This window comes from Bufo bufo, chromosome 2 (genome assembly GCF_905171765.1).
Source record: "Bufo bufo chromosome 2, aBufBuf1.1, whole genome shotgun sequence".
NCBI classification, from domain to species: domain Eukaryota; kingdom Metazoa; phylum Chordata; class Amphibia; order Anura; family Bufonidae; genus Bufo; species Bufo bufo.
In genome coordinates, this window is record NC_053390.1 from 547,234,939 (window position 1) to 547,252,433 (window position 17,495).

At 39.8% G+C, this 17,495-nt stretch overlaps 1 protein-coding gene across 3 annotated transcripts in view; it reads left to right on the forward strand.

Annotated features, from left to right (window-relative positions):
• STAP1 (signal transducing adaptor family member 1) overlaps nucleotides 1–17,495 on the forward strand; it is a 139,817-nt gene that overhangs the window by 48,986 nt on the left and 73,336 nt on the right. For all 3 annotated transcript variants that reach the window (XM_040420476.1, XM_040420478.1, XM_040420477.1), the window contains exons 2-4: nucleotides 2,395–2,463; nucleotides 10,520–10,630; nucleotides 11,364–11,420. In XM_040420476.1, the coding sequence (XP_040276410.1) occupies nucleotides 2,395–2,463; nucleotides 10,520–10,630; nucleotides 11,364–11,420 (237 nt within the window). The remainder of the gene's footprint in view (nucleotides 1–2,394; nucleotides 2,464–10,519; nucleotides 10,631–11,363; nucleotides 11,421–17,495) is intronic.

The window sequence follows — 17,495 nt, forward strand, 5'->3', positions numbered from 1 at the left end:
TTTGCCCATGCAAAAGATTTTATATCGGTAAAACCCATAGACCGCTATATGTGCGATTTAGAGAGCACAAAAGATCGATTGTTACAGGTATTGGCGCTACACGCCTTATAGAACATATGAAAGAGGAACATCAGGGTAATAAAGAAGTGTTAAAATGTGCAGGGATTGAGAGAGTTAATCCACCAACCAGAGGTGGAGATAGAAAGCGCATTTTATTGCAACGAGAAGCACAATGGATTATTAAAAGTAATGCCATGGGAGGTTTGGGCCTCAATGACAAAAAGGATCTTCCTGTCTTTATATGATTTTATGATTTTATATGTATACGAAGGTGATCCGAATATTTGATTGATTGATGCACCTGTTTAGCAGTGACGTCCGTGCAGGGAGGAGACAGGTATATTGGGCGCTCCCCTTTCACGTCACAGTAGGCTCGACAAAGCTCTGCTATAGCGCGAAACGGCTGTTGCCTTTCTTTCTGCTTTATGTGACCCGCACCCGCTATGTTTTAGACCGAATAAAGCCACGATTTAACGAAGATTCGGTGAGTGCCGCCTTGTTTTCCTTTTTTTCTTCAACCGTTGATGACATTCAGCTATTTATCTAGGCAGAGCACCACTCGATTTTTTGCATGGACACTGAAGAGATAGTCATCTACACCATACCGCATAGTAGTGCCGATTGTGTTCTCTCTCTTTGGTTATTTCACTGTACATACTGTATTTGCTTAAAGGGGTTGTTCACCCCTGGGGACTCTCAGACACTGTAGGTCTCAGGTCTACCCTCGGCAACATCCAGATTAATGTGGGTCAGGTGACTGCTGCAGCCAATGACTGGCTGCAGTGATGTTGTGTCACCCATTTGTCATGTTACTAGGTCACATGACACACGGGTGACATGTCACCACTGTGGGCCAGTCATTAGCTGCAGCAGCCTTGCGATCATCGTTAAACCAGTTGTTGACGTGAGGAGACCTGCAGCGCCCGAGAGGGATCGATGGAGCTAGGACCCAGTGGTGGGAATCGGGTAAGTATGAGCACCACCACAGGTCCGGCCCCGCTGGGGGTCTTAAGAAAAGGTCTTGAGTGATGTAGAACCCCTTTAAGGTAGGTTGAAAAAACATCTGCCACCAACTTGAACCTTTTGCAGATCAATTATACATCAATTGCTAAATGTCATTTAATATTAGATATACTTTTAATCCTTTTTAGAATTCCGTCCTAGTATCTCCTATTACTTCATCTTGGAGTAGGGCATTCCATATGTTGTTCGAACCCTTTGCTGTATTGCTATATAAAGCATCTTTCCTCCACATATATACAGAAAATCCTTAAATCTTTTGTAAAGTTCGTAAAATGAAAAAACAAAGGCCATATGTTAAACATGTTAATAGGCTCACCTCTTTGGTGCCTTTTCCATGCTGGTCTCATTGCATTTGATACTTCTCAAATCTGCCTTTGAATCCTCTCCTACTCTCCAACTATATACTTTTTACAACGTGGAGCTTTGGGGCCACGGGCAATGAGCAAAATACATGTTTAAATCCACAACAAAATCCACAACAAAATTCATTGTGGTGCAGAGTTCTAGGCTGGTTGAACAGCTTACTTTTTACACAGTTTTTGATCCCAGCCTTAGCCCATATTCACACACAATTTTATTTGGCAGTTTCAAAACGCATGTTTGCGTTTCAAGCATTTTATTATTAGAGAAGACTATCAGATGAAACAAAAAGAAAAAAACACAATACCTAGAGCTTACTGCTCACTACAAAATCATCAAAAAAATTTATAATGTTGGAGAGTAAGGATGAGCGAATCAATTCTACAGGATCAGAATTCATCCTGAATTTCCCAAAAAGTTTTGATTTTAACAAACCAAATTTTCTTTTGCGTGAGAGAGGAGACTAGATTGTATGTTTCTTTTCCAAGTGTTATTTGGGGATGCAAGCCCAGCAACAGATCAAAAATGTTAATATGGAAAAGCATTGATTGAAAAGTTTGAGGCTATCTCTAGAGGAAAATATTTTTATAAAAAAGCACTGATTGAACAGTTTAAGGCTGCTACAAGGGGAAAATCTTATTATGAAAAAGCACTAATTTAACAGTTTGTAGCTACCACCAAAAACTAAGTGGATAAAATAAACAGGGGGAAATTGATCTATGAAGCACAAAAAGATATGTAGAAATATTCCTACTAGAGATGAGCAATTTGGAGTTTCTGAATTTTACCAAACCCAAATTGGGTATTGTAGGGTATAGTAGGTAACTGACTACCTTTGTACCAATGCTTGTCAATCTCAAAAAAGATTATTACATTCTGGGGCAAATGCATACCCTGATATCATTTCTGTCCATTAATATAATGATAAATGTTTTTTTTTTATACTTCTAGGAAGACAAGTACTGGACTGAGCTGCGAGGAGCAAAACTATTTCTTTACATTGACAAGAAGCAAGAAAAGGTAAATGGGTTTGAAAGAAGAACATTGATTCCCCATATACTACCATACACAATATACTACCACATTACCATGTACTATAATGTTTTACTAGAAAGTGAGTTTAATCAATGTATGCCAAAAAGCTTCTGTCAGTAATTTGCGACCAGGAAAAGTTTACATTTTAAGAATTTACCATGCATAATTAGAAATTAGATATTATAAGTGTAACTCCCTTCTGGTAACAGTGTTGATAACAAAGCAGGAAATGAATGCAAGAAATTCCCTTTGTCTTTCCTGTACTCTGGCAACAATTTACCCAGCTAGTGTATGACTGTACCAGAATAATGTCTGCGCTAATCTGCAAAATGGATTTTGTAGATATGCTCACAGGCAGAATGATGGGAATCTATTAGTTTACACTCTGCCCTATTATTAGAGTGGCTACCTCTCATGAAGGGATTGCTTTGGGTAGTAAGATATATCAGGATAGTAACGAAAGTAGGAGAGAGAGGCACTCAATTATCTGGTTATAGATAGATTCATATGATATGAGTAAGTAAAATAAATGTGGCAAATTTATTAAAATATACGCAATATATTTAAAAGCATACAAATTATATCACTGATGATCAATACCCCCAATAATTAACAATGCCGATAGGAATAAAAATGCAACCATATAGATGAGAACATAAAATAAACGTTGATAATGAGTAGTCTATATAGGACTTATGGAGTTTAACACAGAGTTCAATATAGTGGCTGCTTAAATGCTTATATATTATTTATCAAAAGGAATGGCACATTTTGTAAATAGTCGTTTGATATGGTACCAACTGATCTAGAGTCCACCATACATATAGTATGAAAGTAATCGTAGAGCAATAGTATCCAAATGAAAAAAGAAAAAGGTAATAGTATTCAGCAGTTAGTTTCACTTATCCTGCGGTAACTCAGAGGTTAACTATTGTACCATTACAACACATGTTTCATCAAATAACAACTTTGATTGTCGGGTACTTTACCGCTCCTGTGGCCTGTCCGCTATGCTTGATAGTTGACTGCGGAGTTTGTATGTCCCACGTGGCGTCCTACGTGTTCCTGGCATCTTACGTGGTGTCTCACGTGATGCTGGGAGTAGACCACTATTGGTTCCACGGAACTGGGCTATTTGAAAAATTCAGGAAGACGGCTACTTAGTTATTGTGCGCTGGTATGCGTTCCAAAATTTTCTATAGTACCCAAAAAGCAGGATGATATGTGCAGATCTGCTTGTATCACTGTTTGTTCCTCAGACGCATTTCAGAGAGGAGATGCTCCTTCTTCAGTGGTCAAACAGTGACTGGAGTGAGGTCTCCTTTTATATGTGGCTGAGGAGTTGAAGGTCATTATTGGCAGACCATAGGTAAACATGAATAGGTGGACTGGATTAGCTCAATATTTTCATTAGGCATAAAATAAAATCCTGATTGGTTCTGAGGAATATAGCCAAAATTCCCTGGTTTCATAATGGAGTATACAGCTCAGAATATGAAATAGGGACCAATTACTGGTAAGGACTTATAAGGTATACAAGTTTCTATAGAAGGAACCTTGCAGCAAAAAAATTTATAAGGTATAAAGATTGCTGTCAAGGGAGTCATTCTATAAAAAAACACGTCAATAAGTAAAAAACGCATATGCGTTTTCAGTGTCTTTTCCATATAAAAAGTTCACTACTATTGCTCTAATATGTACCCAGTAGTGGCTAATTAATTGCTTTGCATGCCACCCGATTGTGAGGTATAATGTGATCATAGGATCGGGTGATAGTAAAAGACTACTGAAATATACAAATTCAAAAATATAGAAAGTATAAAAAAAATATAGAAAATATAAAAAATATATATACACATTTAACTAAAATAGATATCTTCCCTCTGAGATGTATCAGTATAAAAACGCATATGCGGTTTCAGTGAGTTATTTGTGCGTTTTCTTTATTTTCCAATCTGCATTATAGCTGCAGCAGAAATAAACATATCTCTAACCATTATATAAATGTCATCTGATAGTGATAGTTGCTTAGTTGATTATCCTTCAGTTCATCCAGGTCTGAAATGAACTAGGAAGGAAAGGGGACGGAGACGGTTAGGGAGGAGATATCGAGGTGCTGATAGAACAGCCAGACACTCGATCTCTCGTCACCGACTGGCGCCTGTCCCGAATCATAAGAAACCAAAAAGTTCAATTTCCGAGTTCAAACCCATCGGGATCAATGTATTAAAATCAAACATCCTTTACCCTAATTGACATTGATAATTTTGACAATTTTTTTGCGGACCCATTAAAATTAATGATTCCGTATACGGTCTACAAAAAAAACGGAACAGACACGGAAAGAAAATACGTTCGTGTGCATAAGGCCTTATCAACAGTTCTCACTACAGGTTAGTTGCTCTATAGCAGGGATCAGCAGCCTTCGGCACGCCAGCTGCTGTGAAACTACAACTCCCAGCATGCAAACATGCTCGGGTGCTCTTCTAACTCCCATAGAAGTGAATGAAGCATTCTGGGAGTTGTAGTTTTTGAACATCTGGAGTGCCGGAGGTTGCTGATCCCTGCTCTATAGGCTCATAATATCAAACACTGCTCTGCCTTCATCCTTATTTAATTGTATTTTTAGTTACTTATCATCTATCACGTCTCTGTCATAACCTGATGTTACAGAGCAAGGTATGGTAGCCTGCAGGGCACATCCACATACAGCACATCATGGTTGTCAAAGCAAACTGACACTGCTTGACACAGTAAAGGAAACTTATAATATAGGAAGTCAAGATATAAAATCTAAAATAGAGAGAGTTTAGATATACTGTATAATCTGTAGGGTCTGCATATATAATTTAGCCTGTCACGGTTGTAAAAGTAACCTGGCATAACTTGACAAGATGCAGCAAACTAAAATACCTTGTGATATAAAAGGTCTAAATATATAAACTGCCCGTAATATAAAGAAGATCTAGATATATTTGAATTGTCTAAGTATTTTATATCACATTTGTGGGATGGCCTATAATAAACTACAATAGACAAGCGCACACTTAACCTCTTCCCGACCAGCTCAGTAATAGTACAGCCCTGGCTGGGTCTTTAAAGATGGCGCCTGCGCCTGAGTGGAGAAGGCATTATAGCTGTGGGGTGCCTGCTGTTTCATACAGCAGACACTCGCTGCTCATGAATAATATACATCATGGGTATTGCCATGTTTAAAAAAAATGCCCATACTAGAAAAGTATAAAAATATATTCCCCATACGGTAAATACGCGAAACGGGAAAAAATGTCAAAATAGCAGATTCACAGTTTTTTGGTCGCTTCATTCTCCACAAAAATTTTAATAAAGAATGATCAAAAAGTCGTACACACTCCACAAAGGTATTAATGAAAAGTACAGATCACCTCGCAAAAAATAAACCCTCAGACAGCTCCAAACACATAATTACAAAAAAGTTATAGGGGTCGGAACATGGCAATGAAAAAATAAAACTGATTTTTTTTCCAAGTATTTTATTATTTTATCAGTATCAAAATGCAAGAAAAATGATACATATTAGGTATTGCCAGATACGTACTGACCTATACAGTCGTGGCCAAAAGTTTTGAGAATGACACAAATATTAGTTTTCACAAAGTTTGCTGCTAAACTGCTTTTAGATCTTTGTTTCAGTTGTTTCTGTGATGTAGTGAAATATAATTACACGCACTTCATACATTTCAAAGGCTTTTATCGACAATTACATGACATTTATGCAAAGAGTCAGTATTTGCAGTGTTGGCCCTTCTTTTTCAGGACCTCTGCAATTCGACTGGGCATGCTCTCAATCAACTTCTGGGCCAATTCCTGACTGATATCAACCCATTCTTTCATAATCACTTCTTGGAGTTTGTCAGAATTAGTGAGTTTTTGTTTGTCCACCCGCCTCTTGAGGATTGACCACAAGTTCTCAATGGGATTAAGATCTGGGGAGTTTCCAGGCCATGGACCCAAAATGTCAACGTTTTGGTCCCCGAGCCACTTAGTTATCACTTTTGCCTTATGGCACGGTGCTCCATCGTGCTGGAAAATGCATTGTTCTTCACCAAACCGTTGTTGGATTGTTGGAAGAAGTTGCTGTTGGAGGGTGTTTTGGTACCATTCTTTATTCATGGCTGTGTTTTTGGGCAAAATTGTGAGGGAGCCCACTCCCTTGGATGAGAAGCAACCCCACAGATGAATGGTCTCAGAATGCTTTACTGTTGGCATGACACAGGACTGATGGTAGCGCTCACCTTTTCTTCTCCGGACAAGCCTTTTTCCAGATGCCCCAAACAATCGGAAAAAGGCTTCATCGGAGAATATGACTTTGCCCCAGTCCTCAGCAGTCCATTCACCATACTTTCTGCAGAAGATCAATCTGTCCCTGTTGTTTTTTTTTGGAGAGAAGTGGCTTCTTTGCTGCCCTTCTTGACACCAGGCCATCTTCCAAAAGTCTTCGCCTCACTGTGCGTGCAGATGCGCTCACACCTGCCTGCTGCCATTCCTGAGCAAGCTCTGCACTGGTGGCACTCCGATCCTGCAGCTGAATACTCTTTAGGAGACGATCCTGGCGCTTGCTGGACTTTCTTGGATGCCCTGAAGCCTTCTTAACAAGAATTGAACCTCTTTCCTTGAAGTTCTTGATGATCCTATAAATTGTTAATTGAGGTGCAATCTTAGTAGCCGCAATATCCTTGCCTGTGAAGCCATTTTTATGCAACGCAATGATGGCTGCACATGTTTCTTTGCAGGTCACCATGGTTAACAATGGAAGAACAATGATTTCAAGCATCACCCTCCTTTTAACATGTCAAGTCTGCCATTTTAACCCAATCAGCCTGATATAATGATCTTGTGCTCGTCAACATTCTCACCTGAGTTAACAAGACGATTACTGAAATGATCTCAGCAGGTCCTTTAATGACAACAATGAAATGCAGTGGAAAGATTTTTTTGGGATTAAGTTAATTTTCATGGCAAAGAAGGACTATGCAATTCATCTGATCACTCTTCATAACATTCTGGAGTATATGCAAATTGCTATTATAAAAACTTAAGCAGCAACTTTTCCCATTTCCAATATTTATGTAATTCTGAAAACTTTTGGCCACGACTGTAGAATGAAAGTAACTGGTCAGTTTTATCGCACATTGAACATTGTAAATAAAATAAAAAAAAATGTAAAACTGTAGCGGAATTTTTTATTTTTTCCAATTTCACCCCATTTAGAATTTTATTTCCAGTTTACCACTACATCATATGCAATATTAAATGGTGACATTGGAAAGTACAACTTGCCCCACAAAAAACCAGCCCTCATATGGCTATGTGAACAGAAAACTAAAAAAGTTATGGCTCTGGGAAGACAGGGAGCTCAAAACGAAAAGCAAAAAAACCTCCGGGGTAGAAGGGTTTAAACAGATAAAAATTGGTGTACACATTCAGAATAAATTGTATAGAGAACAGAATCCAATTTGGCAGTTTGATAACAATTCTCTGTTGGGCAGATAATTCAAAATAATGCACCTTTTCTATTTAGAATGGCAATTCTCGGGAACCTGCAGTGTGCGCTAGTAAAGTTTAAAAAGTTGGTGTCAACTTTTTTGAAGTGGGTCTTGGTGGAGATATGACATTATACCCCTCCATCATAAAAAATTCTAGGTCAAAAAAGATGTAGAAATTTGGTTGAATATAGCAGTGAAGGAAAGACTCCACTTATTCATGTTGTGATGTCTACAGAAACATGCCTGTTTCAGGGTGCTCTGCCTTATCAGGAATAGGAATGATCTCTGGTAGTAGATTGATTAGAATACCAGTGGGATTCCAGGACATATAGTAACTTGAAGACACCCATGAAGAGATTAGTATAACTGTACACCTCTCAAGTCCCCGCATTTGGTGGTACACTGCCCCCTCGAAGGAGAACAATTTAGGTGTCAATATAAATTTCAAACCCTCAATCAGAATGTCAATCTGCTGCATTTTATATTGATCTTTTTCAACGATTCTTCCACAGTATTCAAACTCAGTGGATGTTAAGTGTTGTAGTTTAGGAAAGGATAAGAAAGATGTACTCCTTCCTCAAGTGCTATAGATTCCTCATCAGTGCTCCAGAGAGGTAGGAAGGCAATTTCATTGCAGGTGGATGTGAATGTACAGTATGTGTAAGAAATCAGCAAGCTGACTCATTAGGGAATTGACACAAGTAATTATTGGTCTATCTTGCAGGGATTTCATATGCTTGGGGAAATGGTAAAAGAAAGGGGTAGTAGGGTCTCTAAATGTTTGGAATTTTTTTCTCTTTTTTGGGAATCTATTTTTTGGAATGCTTCCTTACTGAAATCTGCATATTCTGCGCTGTGCACATTGAATGAATTGTAACCCCAATAGATTGTATTTATTTTCATTTTTGAGAGTACATCAAGCTTCAATACAACTTCCTTTATTCAATGAACATATAATAACCTTACCTTTTTCCTAAAATCTCTGCAAAAACTTTTTCCAGCAGTTTTTTCTTTAACTATTTCCTTAATATAATTATGATGCCATTTAATGGTTATCATTAGAGTTCAGTGAATCGAATCCAACGAAGTGGAATTCGATCCGAATTTCAGAATAAATTCCATTCGCTGTGAAGCCAAATTTCCTCGTGCTTCGTGGTAGCGAATTGACTTAACCTGAACTAGTGTAAAAAACAAAAAAATAATCATACTTACCTCCTCCAATTGCTCACAACGGGCTGGCTGCCACCATCTTGATTGGCAATCTCAGACGAAATCCCGTGCGTGGTGACAGCGCCAGCTCGGGCTGCACGAGATTTCGCGCTAGATCTTCAAGCAAGATGGCGGCGGTCGGCCCGTAGCGAGCAAATGGAGGCAGTGAGTATGATTAAATTTTTTTTTTGTTCATTTTACACTGTTTTTACTCTCAGATGCTGTGATCATGTATGAACGCGGCATCTGAGGGGTACAATGTGGGTAGGTGGTTGTAACGGTCCCTCCTGTGAGAGAGGTGAGAAGATCAGATATACTTGCTGCACGTGAGGCTATCTAACAAGTCTCTCTGTTTTCCTCTATGTATGTTGTTGTTTGGCAGGATCTCACCTCTCCTCAGGTTCCGCTTGTTATCAGTGATGAGGCTCTAATTGGATCCGCCTCACACTGCTGACCATGCGGTTGATAGTTTCTGCTTGAAGTTGCTAGTGCTCGTTTGTCTTGGATCTCCTGCTTCTCCATTCATCTCTAAGCTAAGTACTTGTTGCCTTCGCTGTTTCTTATTATCTGGTGTGTGTTGTTTCTAGGCCTCAGGGAGACGCAGGTTCCTTCATTCTGGAAGGAACCAGCTGTCTCATCCCCTGCTATACCTATCCTAGGGCTCGTCAGTTTTGCAGGGCTTTAGGTATCCGATGTATGAGTATTTCCACCATCAGGATCTGCTCATACTGGCAGGAGTTAGGGAAAGGCCTAGGGATTACTAGGAGGTCACCATCCCTCTTCTTTAGTGTGACGGATACCACCCCTCGTGCCCCGACTGACATCAGACGTCAACTACGTCGAGCTCACGAGATACGGTATGGCCACTGGTTACCAAGGCGTGACGTTACACCCTCCTGGAGGAGTGGGTAAGGTCAGTCTTGGTACAGTTTTCATAGATTCCTCCTGTCCACACGATCACAGAGAGGCAACTAGCTGAGAGAGCTTTTTCACTGCCCCAGTGAAACAGCGTGTTCTCAGCCTGGAAAGACTGCCACCAGTTCCTTGTTTTATATAAGCCCGGTCTGTTAAGCATGGACGTGGGGATTCGTGATCGAGATACAAAACAGCACAAGATTAAATTATATACATTTTTTTAAAGAATACAATGATTTCCTAATTAGAAAATTATTTGTTACACAAGTTACTCAGTGTTAAGTTTTACTAATACATCCAACATTCAATTGCTTTTTATTTCTACCAAATTAAGATTAACAGCTGGGATTTCCTTATATGTCATACATTTAATTCTTGTTTTTTTTAAACAGTTTATCGAAAGCATAGACCTGCAGTATTTGTCATCGATAACAGACAAATCTAACCAGAAACCATGTACAGAGGTTTTACTGCACTTTCCGAATGAGGAAGTGTACATAAAGGTGAGTTACATAACAGACAGCATTCGCCATTTGGCAAATTAATACCTGTATGTTTACTGATTCATTCCCTAAAGAATAAGCCTTCTATTTCTCTCAATTTCACAGAACAAAGGCATTATTCTTCATTTCATTCTTTATTTTGCTTCATAAAGTCTGGCCTGTGTCACATAACATTTATTCAACAGTCATGCCTAAAGAATTCAGTCAGCATCATCAGGTCTTACAATATTGCATAATGTAGATTAGTAGATCTGCAATGCACTTTACTGTTTAATATTAACACCTTGATTTAACACATTAGATTTCATTGCTACTACAGTTAAAATGTTCAAAAATATTTTAGTTGTACTTGTGTTGTTTCAACCAACATTGGAAGAGAAAGATGGCACCAGCCTTGGCATATTTGTGCTTAGTTGTGCTTAGTATTGTACTTGGATTATAAACGGCACATTGACTTGAAAATTCTCACCCAAGTATCGAACTTGATAGCAAACACAAATAACTGTCAAATTTTATTATAAAATTAGCATGTGCTAGGTGCTAAATTAAAAAGGGTCTAGATTTGTTCTGCCATCCCTACTCTGGTTTTAACTAAAACCTTAGCCTTCTGCATGGGTTGTTTAAATTTATATAAATTGTCCTGTTTTCCATCTACTGAAATGGTTCAGATTTCATCATACATGAAAATTATTCACACAAAATGTAAAGGAACATGCTTTGATTGATCTTGCAGGCTGAAACAACGGAAGATGCTGAAGAGTGGAAAGGTTTCATTTTGACCGTGTCTCAGGTAGACAAGTAATAACGTATAACTAGGTGAACGTGTATTTTCCATTGTTGTCCTCCATGTACCATCTTGTAGTAATTCAAGACATAAGATAAACAGGTTCTTCTTAAGTGACCATAACATAGCTTGCAATAATATCCTATTGATCTCAAGGTATTGTACCTCATATGGCCATAATATGGGAGCTATTTACACTCACTTTATGGCTGTATGCCCAGATTACCATGGTTAGACTAAACCAGACTTGGAAGATCCAAAAATGTCCTTGTCTTAAATGGGTGAAAGGGCACAGGTAGGGAATGTCGGCAGCTAATAAAAAAGCAGCTTTTCACACATATGAAAGTCATGTTGGCAGCCATTATTCTGGAATTCCTGTCGCCAATACCACACTGCTACTCTTAGGTGCCAAAAGATGACATTCAACTAAACAGTAAATAGAGAAAACATAGAATATGTATTACAGGGGCTGTCTAAGCCCAAAACTAATTTTAGTGAGGGCCGGGCTAGTGTTTAATTGAAAGAGAAAAATGCATTCACCTACTCAACACCACTCCATTCCAGCATGAATGGTCCTGCCCCTGATTCTTCCAGTTCCCAGGGTACCGAAAGTATGACTCCTGTCTGTGGTCATGTGCACTGCTGCAGCAGCAATTTACTGGGTTCAGCTTGCATCCATAGAGGCTCAGTGTGGATACGTCACCGCAGAGGCCTGTGAATGAATGCAGTGGTGCACGTGACCATGTCACACCTCCAGTCCACCGAGGTCCAGGAGAAGTGGGGCTCAGTAGGTGAGTGCATATTTTCTTTCATTTAAACACCCTCCCAGCCATCACTAAAACTTGTTTTGGTGTCAGACAATCCCTTTAAGTATGGTAAGAATACTATTGGGCTTTTCGTCCAGTTCAGTAGAGCTGTAGGCATTGTGGCCATGATACATAATAGGAGCTAAAATGTACCTGTATTACAGCCATTGAAAAGAGGCCCGAGTTGATTTCTAGGTTCAGAATTAGTAAAACTGTTGTATTTTCAAATGCAAGTCCCAAAATGTTGCTCTAATAACAAGTATGGGACAAGTATTATTTGAGGTATGAGGTCAAACAAGGCATGACTTACAGCTTAATTTGTAATGCTAGTTGCCATTTCAAGCAGTGATCAAGTTTCAGGTCCAATAAACAGGCACTCTATCATATGTACTGTTGTAGTCCACAGACGTGCTACCACAGTATGAATAAAGCTACCTACACATTGTGGATTACAAAAAAAAATTCACGTGGATTCTCATGCAGAAGCAGAAAACTGCGCCATAATACATTGCCAGCAAAGTGTATGAGCTTTCTCAAATCTCATGTACACTGCTTTTTCATTCCGTGTGGATTTTGAAATTCACCTGTCAATTCTTTGTTCAGATTTTACCCTTTTCAATGCAACGATGAGATCTTCAGCAAATCCACCTCAAATCTTTAACAAAAAGCACAAGTAACACGTGTTTTTTGGAGTGACGTTGGTGCGGAAACTAACAGAAATCCGCACAAAAATTTGTGTTTGTAAACCTGCACCTGTGTGCAGGTAGCCTATCACTAGAAAGCAGACCTCCGCTTCCTTCACTCCTGTGCTATGCACTCAAGCTAGCCAAATCCCGGCACTAATCTCAGAAACAGTCCAAATCCCTGCTGGGTCCTATTACAGCTAATGGGTCCAGGAGGTGCTCCGGCCCTTTCTGGCTATGCTGGATACAATGGCCTCCAGCAGGCTGTTACTGTGCCAGAAGATTTTAGCACTAGTGTGTAACTAGCCTTATAGTTATGCAATTCCTCCGCCTCTCCCTGCCCTTCAGGTGAGTGATTGACAGACTGTATACATGCATACACGGCAGCCTGACAATAACTGCAGAGAGTGTCTGGGATAGAGCAGTTCTTATGAATAAAGTGGACTCTTAACTACAGTCATGTGAAAAAATTAGGACACCCTTTGAAAGCATGTGGTTTTTTGTAACATTTTTAATAAATGGTTATTTCATCTCCGTTTCAACAATACAGAGAGATTAAAGTAATCCAACTAAACAAAGAAAACTGAAGAAAAGTCTTTTCAAGATCTTCTGTAAATGTCATTCTACAAAAATGCCTATTCTAACTGAGGAAAAAGATAGGACACCCTCACATGTATTCCCTCTTAAATTGGCTCAGATCTCACACAGGTATATCACACCAGGTGCACATAATTAGTAGATCGTTACTCTGCATGTTGAATGAGGCTTGCCCTATTTAAACCTCAGACATTTAGTTTGGTGTGCTCCTGACTGTTGAAGTGAGAGTGAGCACCATGGTGAGAGCAAAAGAGCTGTCAGAGGACTTCAGAAAAAAGATTGTAGCAGCCTATGAGTCTGGGAAGGGATTTAAAAAGATCTCAAAAGATTTTGAAATCAGCCATTCCACTGTCCGGAAGATAGTCTACAAGTGGAGGGCTTTCAAAACAACTGCCAACATGCCCAGGACTGGTCGCCCCAGCAAGTTCACCCCAAGAGCAGACCGCAAGATGCTAAAAGAGGTATCCAAAAACCCTAAAGTGTCATCTCGAGAACTACAGCAGGCTCTGGCTACTGTTGATGTAGAAGTACATGCCTCTACAATCAGAAAGAGACTGTACAAGTTTAACTTGCATGGGAGGTGTGCAAGGAGGAAACCTTTGCTTTCCAAGAGAAACATCGAGGCCAGACTGACATTTGCCAGCGATAAAGTTGACAAAGACCAGGACTTCTGGAATAATGTTCTTTGGACAGATGAGTCCAAAATTGAATTATTTGGACACAACAGCAGAGGACATGTTTGGCGTAAACCAAACACAGCATTCCAAGAAAAGAACCTCATACCAACTGTGAAGCATGGAGGTGGAAGTGTCATGGTTTGGGGCTGCTTTGCTGCAGCAGGACCTGGTCAGCTCACCATCATAGAATCCACGATGAATTCTACTGTGTATCAGAAGGTGCTTGAAGAACATGTGAGACCATCAGTTAGAAAATTAAAGCTGAAGCGGAACTGGACCATGCAACATGACAATGACCCAAAACATACTAGTAAATCAACCAAAGATTGGCTGAAAAAGAAGAAATGGAGAGTCCTGGAATGGCCAAGTCAAAGTCCAGATTTGAATCCCATTGAGATGCTGTGGGGTGACTTGAAAAGGGCTGTACGTGCAAGAAACCCCTCAAACATCTCACAGCTGAAAAAGTTCTGCATTGAGGAGTGGGGTAAAATTTCCTCAGACCGATGTCGAAGACTGGTAGATGGCTACAAGAACCGTCTCACTGCAGTTATTTCAGCCAAAGGAGGTAACACTCGCTATTAGGGGCAAGGGTGTCCTATCTTTTTCCTCAGTTAGAATAGGCATTTTTGTAGAATGACATTTACAGAAGATCTTGAAAAGACTTTTCTTCAGTTTTCTTTGTTTAGTCGGATTACTTTAATCTCTCTGTATTGTTGAAACGGAGATGAAATAACCATTTATTAAAAATGTTACAAAAAACCACATGCTTTCAAAGGGTGTCCTAATTTTTTCACATGACTGTATAAGACCACTGTTTCATTCCAACACTCCTATTAACTACGGGGCAAAAACTGTTTTTTTGTGATATTTATCTTCTAGGGGTACAAACTTGTAACTTGCTGCGGCTGCTTCCCATAAGGCAGCATATTCGGCGGGCAGATCTGCTTTAACTGACCCATGAGATGTACAATTGCATTGTTAATGTTCAGTTTACATAGCTTAACAATATAAAAAGCAAATATTAAAATACATTGAGTTAAATAAAAGTTCTTTGCAAAATATAGTTTAATGTGAACCTGTAATCTTTAATCTGTTGCTCTCCAGATGTTGCAGAACTACAACCACCAGTATACAACCTATAGAAATATATGGATCCACAAAATATCAACAAAAATACAAGTACAAATTATAATAAATAATTAGATAATTATTGACAATTTTATTGTTAACATGATTAGCATAACACAATGCATAAAAACATAATAAAAAAAATATAGTAGGACTGGTGGTACATGATTACTGGGCGATATAAATAAAGTGCAAGTGCAACAAAGGTCAGTAAGCAATACACATGAATATGCTAATGTTATATGGTAAAATTATAGGCAAGAAAAAAACCTAATTTAAATTCTGCTGATAAGAATAAATAACCTAAGTCTGCACAGTTACGGTAATATATAAAAACCAAAAATCACAATCAGAGATATAATTACAGACATATACTGACCAATATGAAGTCCACGACCACAACAGCACCACATGCTCTATCTTTTTGCGGCTGGGCCACAGTGGGTGCCCGTGCATTGCGGACCGCAATTTGCGGTCCACAGCACGGGCACGGGCTTCACTCGGTTGTGTGAACAAGCCCTTAAACAGAGCTGGAGTAGATATCAATTATTATTCATGCCTGTTTTTTGGCATAAATTATAGTAAATGTGTCGGGCTGTGGTGGCCCTGTCCTTTTCTGTAAAGTGACAAGAGTGGTGGAAAACACAAAGGGGGGCATTTATTAAACTTTGCAAAAAACAGTTTGTTGCCTATCACAACCAATCACAGAGCAGCTTTTTTTTGCATTCTGTATTTGAAAAATGAAAGCTATGCTGGGATTGGTTGCTATGGGCAACAAAGACAGTTTTTATTTTATTTTAGACAGTTTAATAAAAATCTTGCCCAAAATGGCCTCTGCACCAAATTTTGTGACTTTTTTACATCACCTGGCATAAAGCCATGGTAAATTTACCCCCACTGTGCTGGCACTATCCCCAAAGACTCCCCAGCAATTGTTCAACTGTTAATATGTTTATGATTATGACTTATGTGACTATTAACCCCTTTCCACAAATGAACATACCAGTATATTTTCATTGTGGTCTTATAGTAATGCTACAGCCCGGGTGTCACGCTGGACAAGATACAAGATACAACAGAAATCCACAAACAAGTGTCTAGGCCAGAAGCTGGGGATAAAGGTCACCTCCTTACAAATCCCTACCAGCTCTCCCTAGACTTCTGTGCCCACGTTCAGACCCTTGAGTTGGGAATAAACGTGCCCCCGTGCCTAAGGCTGAAGATTCCCTAAAATCCCTAAGATGGTGACAGGGGGAAAGAGACAGCTTGCTTCCTCAGACCTGGAGGAGGCAGGCGTCTCTCTAACAGCCTAGACAGAACACACACAAGAAAACAAAACCAACTCATCTTGTCACAGAGCAGATACAGCAAATCCTTCTTTCCTTCCTTCCTTCCTTCCTTCCACTGAGCAAGATAGAAGCTATAACCCGCACAGGACATTGAGAAGGGGCGTAATTTAAACTCATACAAACGACCCCACCCAGTGCACCTGAAGGGAGGCGGATACAGCTCAACTCCAAAACAAAAACAAAAAACGACACACGTGCTGCTAACCTGGCAGACCTCCGCACATAACCTGAGCAGGGCATGACAGTACCCCCCCTTCTACGGGTGACCTCCAGACACCCCGGCCCAACTTTATCCGGGTGGGATCTGTGAAAAGCCCTCACCAGTCGGCTGGCACTAACATCCACAGCCGGAACCCACATCCTCTCCTCAGGGCTGTATCCCCTCCAGTGTACCAGGTACTGAAGGGAACCCTGAAGAACCCGTGAGTCGAGAACCCTAGAGATCTCGAACTCTAAATTTCCATCAACCAGAACAGGGGGAGGAGGCAATGGCGATGGTTCCACCGGTTTCACATATTTCTTAAGTAAAGACCTGTGGAACACATCGTGGATCCTCCAGATCTGCGGAAGATCCAGACGAAACGCTACTGGATTGATCACCGCAGATATTTTGTAAGGTCCAATAAATCTTGGACCCAGTTTCCAAGATGGTACTTTCAGTTTAATATTTTTAGTAGATAACCACACCAGATCACCCACACACAGGTCCGGACCAGTCATACGTCTCTTGTCAGCCATTCGCTTGTACCTCTCACCCATCCTCTCCAAATTCACTTGAATCTTCCGCGAGATAGAGGACAAGGCAGAAGAAAATCTCTCCTCCTCTGGCATCCCAGAGGAA